Below are 8689 nucleotides of genomic sequence, written 5' to 3'. Positions count from 1 at the left end.
TGTCTGTTCACTTCTACCTGAGACTCACCGTAGCTGCACGCGCTGCCGGGACAGGAGGAGCCGCGCGGGGATTTGTAGGTTTAATTAAGAAATAAACTCTGAGCAACTCTCAGATTAAAACCTTTTGGCTCCGGGTTCAGGTCTGATCTGAGGTTCTACCTCAGATCGTTTTCTGACTGAATCTGGATATTTAACGGGACCCGAGGGATCCGGATCAGAACTGAGGAGGACCAGGTTCAGGACGAGGTTCAAGACCAGGACCAGGACCAGAAGCAGGAGCAGGAGCAGGAGGATGTCTCGGGCGGAGGAGCGGGAGGAGGCGGACTGTGTGTGTTCGGTCGGGATGAAGTTAACGTGGGACATCAACGACCCCAAACTGCCGCAGGTAACAACAAACTGATCGATAACTGATCAATGACTGATCGATAACTGAGCGATGCAGACAGTCAAAGCGCAGGAGAATCCACTGATCAATACCTGGAGTCCGAGCGGCTGAGGAGTCATTTAACACTGAAAATCAAACACAAACTGATCTCAGATCTGATCTCACTCAGATTAAATATAAAAGACTTGAAATTAAATAAAAGGATTAAAGATTTAAAACGAAAGAAATAAACATCACGTGACTTCTTTACATTTGAAGAAATTTGTTTGGTTGAAGTCTGAACATTTAAATGTTAAAACAAACTGAAATCAACAGTTTAATCATTTTCTAAAATCCTCTAAAATTTTGTTTTGGTTTGAAGCTGCAGCAGTTTTAATCTGTTGAGACAAAAAAAAAAAACAAAGCAAAAAAAAAATATTAAAAAAATAACAAATTGAAATAAAATTTTAAAAATGAAAATAATTCAAATATTTGACAGAGAAATTTTAAGATTTAGATCCAAACAGAAACTTTACTGAAAAGAAAGCCGAAGAGTGAAGTGAAGAAACAAAGCTGAAATATTCTTTGTAGATTTGGTTTCAAGACTGATGTGTTTCAGATTTTAGTTTTAAGACAAAAACAAAATTCAATCAAATCAAATCAAATTGAATCCGAATCTTTTCTCCGCTGAGAAACCACATCTAAAAACCTGAACAAAACAAACTTTAATTTAACATGAAATATGTTTTATTCAACACAAAATGACCGCGTGTACAGAGTGACGACATGCTGATCACTGATCAATAATCGAACCTGATTCAACAACATTTCTGTTTATAATAATACACATGGAAATATACGAATACTGAAAAATCAACATCAACACTGATTGATTAACGATCACGTGACACTGAAATTATGACGTCAGGAGACATCTTTAAATAAGGAATTAATTAATTTATTGATTAGTTTTGTAAACTCTTTGGTTGGAGGATACAGTCCGTCATGATGAGTGTTCAGGTTTGATTATTGATCAGTGATTAGAGAGATTTACTGAACCTCTCTGATCATGTTGATTTCTCTGAAACGTGATTTCATAAAAAGTTCAGTTTGTCACTGACGTCATGTTTCACCTGAGGACTGAGGCCTCTAACCTCCAACCAAACAGTTTCTGACTATTACATTTTTAGTTATTTTTATATCTGGACTCAGGAGCTCAGTGTTTTTAAAATCCTGCTCAGACTGGAACAAACTGAGTCTTCAACATGATGCTCAGAAACAAAAACAATAAAGAAAATAGAATCACAAACTCTTCCAGCCTCCAACCAAACTCTGTTCATTTTTAAACTCTTTTAAAGAAATGACAACATGTTACATTTCACTCATTAACTCCTTCTTCAAACTCATCTGTTCAGACGAGTTTTTTATTTTCATTTCAATTCTTCTTTTTTATAAAGGTTTTTATTTCAGGTTTTTATATAAACACTGAGCTCGCGCAGCAGATGAACTGAAACCTCCAACCAAACTCTATACGGTTTTTAGAGCATTTAAGAAAACCACAGAACAATAAATCATTGATTTATTAATGATAAAAATGAACTGCTCAGGTATTTTTGCTTGTCAGTATGTTTGTCACCTGGTGCTGCTCACGGTGGAACTGTTGGCTCTGAATGATTCAGCGCTTAAATTAATTATTTCCTCACACCATAATTTAAATCTTTAAGATAAAAACTCTTTTTAGGTTTTTTACAAAAATCATGTAAAATACTGATTCTAACATATTTAGTTAAATAAAAGAAGTCTTTATATAAACTCATCTTCAGGATATAAAACGTCAAACCAACAGAGAAACGATGGATTAGAATAAACCTAACCTTCCGAACAAACTTTCAGTGTAAATTAAACATGATTCATTTTATTGAACTGTTTTTCTCTAGATGTTTTGGTGTTTGTAAAATCCTCTGACATTAAACAGTTGCAGAAATATCACAGGTATATAGGTTATAGATGATATCACAGGATTATGATCTGGGATTAGAAGATTATTAATAACTGATGTTTTTCTCTGCTGGAATCAGCAGATGAACAGTTTAATATTTTTGGATAAACATTTTAAGAATAAAAAGAAAATGATTTGATTTGATTTGATCATTTAAATTAAAAGTAATTCAATTAAATCACTTTGAATGTGAATAAATTACATTAAAATGAAAGAAATATTTGATAAAACAAAAATGTTCAGTTTGTGGATAAAATAATTAAATTCAGTTTTTATTTAATATGAAAGAAATTAGATCATTAAATATTAAAGAGTCACTTTAAACAGACTGAAGATCGACTGTGAAGGTTTCCAGAGGTTATTTGAAGGTTGTGTGTGTGTGTGTGTGTGTGTGTGTGTGGGACTCGGCTGACTCGGCTCTTCACTCTGTTGTTGCTCAAACAGTAAAAACTGGTTTTTATATTTTTGTTTTCAGTGAAACCAAAACATCAAACTCTGAGTTTCTCAGTCACACGACAGAATCAGCTCTGATCAATATCTCTGATAGATTTATAACGACAATAAATAATGTGAGGAAACAAAATATTAAATATTTATGATTGAAATCATTCATTTTTTTAAAATAAATAATAAATGTGAACAGAGTTTGGTTTATAATCTGTTTTGATGAACTCTGAAAAAAAAGAATGAATTTAACATGAAAGATGTTTTAGAGAAAAACAGTCGACTGGACAGGTTTTTAAATTCATTCAAATAAAATAAATGAAAAAGTTAAAGACGACCCAGTTTACACATCAGTTGACCTGCTGTCGGGTCCAGAGCCAGAGGCTGAGAAACTGATATTACAGTCTGTGTTATGGTCAGCAGTGGTACAAAGTAACTAACTTATTTTCAGGTACTTTATCTAAGTACTTTCTGCTGCTTTATACTTCTACTGCTGTTCAGAGAAGTACTACGTTACAGATACAGCGAGTACTTTTACTGACAATAACACAAAATACTTTAAAATAAATAGTAGTAAATATATAAATAGTAAAAGTACTGCAGTCACAATCTCAGAAAAGCAAAAGGAAAAGGAAAAACACAGAAGTACTAGTAAAAGTATTTGCACTATGTTTGAATTAAGAGCTGATGAAGGTGCAGGTCATACAGGTAGAGTCAGCTACCTGTATGACCTGCACCGTACTGTCAGTTAACCTGTGACTGAGAGAAGTGACAGCCTGTCAGACGAACGCAGTACCTCCAGCCGGAAATACTCACATACATTTGTACTTGAGGTACTTGTATCCACAGTAAAGATAAATAATATCAGATTATAAACAGCACATTAAATACCAGGGATGAAAATTACAAACATATAAAACATATGTGGAATATGTATGTGTATTTTTTTCCAGCAACATGAAAATCTGTTAAAACAACATGACAGGAAAAAATCTGAGTGAATAAAACATCCACTGCTTCACAGATGAAACAATCAATCAATCAATCAGTTAACTGAAAATTAATTCCTCTCTATTCTAATGATTGATTTGTCATCTAAATCATGTTTTCCAGCTCCAGTTTTCTACGACAGTCAAATCAATGTTCTGATTTTTACTGTTGTCTGATGTTTTATTCACTGATCAATTGATTGATTATTAAAGACAATAACAGTCAGATGTATTGATAATTAAAATGAGTGTCACTGTCGTTCTGTGTTGAAATAACCTTACTGACTGTTCATCACTGACACAGACAAAACTAAACTCATTTGAGTAAATGAGTAGACCCAGTTTTTGGGTCGGCTGGTGATCCAGTCTTGACAGTAACGGAGGGTTCACTTTGTGTTTCAAGGTTCAAAGTGATTTGTGTTTACGACCTCAGTTTTATTATTGTTTGAATACCTGACGAGGAGCTAAGCTAACCGCTAATCGCTAACCCAAACCAAACACTAAAATCTGCAGAGAGACACACCTGACTTCACACCTGTTTTCAGCTTCTCAGATCAGAACGTGACCCACAGAGAGACCAAGACCCAAACTAAACACCTGTCTGTCTGTTCACTTGTCTGTGTGCAGGACACCAAGCAGTTTGACCCGTTCCAGGAGTGGACAGACGGTTATGTTCGGTACATCTACAGCGGTGAGAAACATTTATCAGCAACAAATTAACTAAGTTTAACAATTAAATCTGTAAAAATAAAAAAGTCTGGTCAGTTTCAGACCACCCAGGTTAAACTAGCCAACAGCTAACAGCTCAGCTAACAGTTAAACTAACAGCTCACCTAGTTAGTGTTTAAGTGTTTTAAGTGTTTACATTAAAATCAAATGTTGACAACTGAGGTGTTCTTCAGATGGAGTGCAGATTAGTTTTGAAGGTGTCAATAACTATAAAGGCTCATGGTCCATATTTTTCAGACTTAATTGGAAGTCTTAAGTGCTAAAGTTGAAGGCAACTGGACTTCTTTTTGGAAACCTAAAAGACTTAAGACTACCGTGACCTGGCTGACTGAGAACCTACACAGACTTAACCGTTAACTCTGATTTGATGTAACTTCCAAGTTCCAACCTTCGATGTAAATGGAACGCACCAGCTAACAGTTCAGCTCACAGCTCAGCTAACAGCTCAGCTCAGCTCACAGTTCAGCTAACAGTTCAGCTAACAGCTCACAGTTCAGCTAACAGTTTAGCTAACAGCTCACAGCTCAGCTAACAGCTAACAGCTCAGCTAACAACTGGCCTTTGTTTTCCAGCTGAAGATAAAAATGCTCAGCGACATTTATCTGGCTGGGCGATGAGAAACACCAACAACCACAACTGTCAGATCCTGAAGAAGTCGTGTCTGGGGGTGGTGGTCTGCTCTCGAGGTTGTACGTTGCCTGATGGATCCAGACTACAGCTCCGGCCTGCCATCTGCGACAAGGCCCGGCAGAAACAGCAGAGTAAGAGAAACTCCTGAACCAGAGCCTGTTAAACCTCCATCTGATGCTCACCTGACCGGATTCTGTCTGTTTCAGAGAAACTGTGTCCGAGCTGCAACGCTGCTCTGGAGCTGCTGCCGTGTCGCGGTCACAGCGGTTACCCCGTCACCAACTTCTGGAGAGTCGATGGAAAGGCCATCTTCTTTCAGGTCTCCAGCCCAACCTCCACAAACACGCTAAACATGCTAACATCCTAAAAACACTAACTGGGATAAACATGCTAACTGACTTCTTGACAGTCACACATCTAAACTAACTTTGGGTGGTCAGAGCAAGATCTTTGTAGCTAAACAGGTTTAAATCAGATCGTGGAGATATTAACAGATGTAAATCAGATTGGGTCTAAACCAGACCCTGATAGTGTAAACTCCTGAACACTCCTAAACACTTCTAAACTCCATCCTCTGGTTTGTTGTTTCTGTTATTGATCTTGGTTTTGCTGTTAATATATTTATTGTTGTTTGTTGTGGTCCTACAGGCTAAAGGGGTCCATGATCATCCCAGACCAGAGTCCAAGTCTGAGACTGAAGCCAGAAGAAGTTCAGTGAAGAGACGAGTCAGTTCACCTCCGTTCACACCTAAAAGACGACTGATTGAAACCCAGGTTGATAACAACATCAAACAACAGCTGTTTGTTGATGAGGTCATGTGTTGTTTGTTTACTGTTTGTCTTTTATTTGTTTACTTCCTCAGGCTCTGGGCCCAGCCCTCCTCTCTTGCGTCGAACCAGCAGACAGAATCTCTTTCATCGAACCAAATTTCCCGCAGCATTACCCAGCATTCCAGAGCCCAGAGCCTTACTACAACCCCCATAATACACTGGGAGAGGCTCCGCCCACACTGCAGAAACCAGCCAATCCTAGGCTTTACATGGGCCGGCCAAGCTACGAGTTCCAAGGTTACCTGGCCTCGCCTTCATATCCTGTGACCTCTGACCTCTGTGACCCCAGGTAGGCCTCACATTAAATCCAAACTAGATCCTGGACTTTCTGCATAGGTTTAAACCAGATCCTTAACAGGTATAAAACAGAACCTGGCAGTGTAACCAGGTTTAACTAGATCCAAAACAGCTTTAGATTGTGGACAAATCCAGGCAATACGGAAAGCTTAAACCAGTTTTTGATTCTGGAATTGAAAACAAGTCTAAACCACATCCTGGATTTTTGAATATGTTTAAACTGAATTCTGATAATCTGAAAAGTTTAAAGAAAGATCTTGATAGTCTGACCAGGTTTAAACCAGATTCTGCAAGTCTAACCAAAGTGGTCCTGAAAGCATGAACATGATCCAACCAGCCTCTGAAGCCAAATCCACGTCTAAACCAGGTTCTGATAAACCACATATGAACAGACCTGAATCAGATTCTGGTTTGTGTGCAGGGTGACCCCGGTCTTAGGCTCCTCCTCCTCCACAACATCTTCGGCTCCTCTCTCCTCCTCCTCCTCCTCCTCCTTTGACCCCCAGTCGAAACCTCCTCCAGGCTGGAAGGAGCTGTTGAAGAGCTCCGCCCCATACAGCGACAACCACCATTACTACAGCACCGAGTACCCCTGCCGTTACCCCGGCAACACCCCAGGGTCCCCTGCAGCGCTGCAGACCATCATCACCACGACAACCAAGGCGAGTTGGGTTTGTCAAGAGAGTCTAGACCTTAAATCTGGAAACCCGAGCTCTGTGAGCCAATGAGAAGACAGCAGGGTCAAGTGTGTTGCTGCTTTAGGGTCCCTGTAACTAAAGGAGTCAGGCGTGTTTCATCCTTTAGGATCCTCCACATTTTGGTGTATTATGTATTAAATTGTGCCCAGGAGCGAGGAACATTTAAATCCCAAAACTTCAGGTGCTTTGCTTCCTTTAGGAAGGTGTGCTAGTATCATCACACCTCACACCTGCGGACTTTCTTCTCTTCTCATTGGCTAGCAGAGTTCTCCACTCAGTCAGTTCTGATGGTAAATCACTGTAAACTGAAAATGGAAAGACTGACAGGTGTGGAGGGGGCAGACCTTCACCCTACCTGTCACATTAATGCCAGTTCTGATCCCCCTCAGGTGTCCTATCAGCCCTGTCCGAAGCCTCCTGCAGCGCTCCCTCCCTACCAGTCCTGTCCCAAACCTCCATCCGGCCTCCCGTCCTACCAGCCATGTGCTCCCCCTAAACCCCCGGGCCTCCCCGGCTGCTCCTCCCTGCTGGATGACGCCTCCTCCTCCTCATACTCTACTGAGGTGAAGGTAACAGAGGAGTCAGGTGGAGTCATCAAGTCTCTGTCATTTCAGCCAGAACCTCTGCAGACCAAAACAGAGCGGACCGACGGCTATGACTACCGCTACGCCTACCCCAACACGTACCGCTACGACGACTACTAATGCAGCACTACCTCCAGCACCATTACCACAAATATTGTTACCACAACTACTGCAACGAATACAAGTACTGCTACTACTGCTACAAGTACAAGTACCGCTACTACTGCCAAAATAGATGTTGTAGCTTTGCTCCATGAGAAACACTCTGAACATTGATGGAGTCTTTTTCATTCCCAAAGAAAGATTCTTTTCCACCTCGGAGGCTCCAGCTTCCCTCTAGCATCCCCTTCAGGATAAAAATCGAAACCTTTGTGCACAAGATATCACAGACTTAACAGAAAGATCAAAATGAAATCTTAAGTCAAATGATCTGAAACATCAGGGTTTGGCCTGAGGTAGTCTTCGACACATGGCCCAGCTTAGACTTTCAACCACATCGTGTGGTCTTCCTCAGTGAATGGAGCTGCTCAGTGGTCATTTCAGGGTGAGATGTACCACTTCAACTGAGCCACTCAATCTGCTGATGAAGGCCATCAGATGCAGTTGAAAGCTTCAACAGCACAGAATAAATGGACTTGAATGGAACTGAACCTTCAAGTTCAGGATTCTGTGATTTTGAGATAAAGTTAAACTATAATTGACCTCAAACACGACCAGGTCTTTGTTAAAAAAAACAGGTTTATATCCTCTGTATCGGATCAGATGTGTTAGAAATAATTAACATTGGATCATCTTTAATGTCACTGCATTCACAAATTAAATGAACCTGTGGGATTTATCGAATGTTTTTGTTGTTTGGGTTATTTATTGAACCAGTCAGTTACATCTGCAGTATGAACTGGACTGAACTGAAATGAACTGAACTGAAGTGGACTGAACCGGACTGGACTCAAGAAACAAACTGAATAAAACAGTGAATTTGACTGAAGAGACGACAAACTGTAACATGTTAACAGAGAATCTAGAACCACAGAGACGGGTTTAACAAAAAGATGCAGGAAAAACTAAACAGTGTCACCTTCATCCTCGAGGAATTAAAATAAACTGGTGTAACAACCCTTTAA

The 8689-nt window shown here is 39.7% G+C and overlaps 1 protein-coding gene across 1 annotated transcript; it reads left to right on the top strand.

Annotated features, from left to right (window-relative positions):
- gcm2 (glial cells missing transcription factor 2) lies at nt 1-8689 on the top strand. Its single transcript, XM_018686958.2, has 8 exons — nt 1-385; nt 4424-4487; nt 5098-5286; nt 5362-5474; nt 5804-5929; nt 6019-6275; nt 6705-6945; nt 7371-8689. Exons 1-8 carry the CDS (start codon nt 293-295, stop codon nt 7683-7685), a joined length of 1398 nt encoding a protein of 465 aa, XP_018542474.1. The 5' UTR covers nt 1-292; the 3' UTR covers nt 7686-8689.

The sequence above is a fragment of the Lates calcarifer genome, unplaced genomic scaffold (genome assembly GCF_001640805.2).
Source record: "Lates calcarifer isolate ASB-BC8 unplaced genomic scaffold, TLL_Latcal_v3 _unitig_1690_quiver_535, whole genome shotgun sequence".
Classification (NCBI taxonomy): Eukaryota; Metazoa; Chordata; class Actinopteri; family Centropomidae; genus Lates; species Lates calcarifer.
This window is presented reverse-complemented; position numbering and strand designations above follow the sequence as displayed.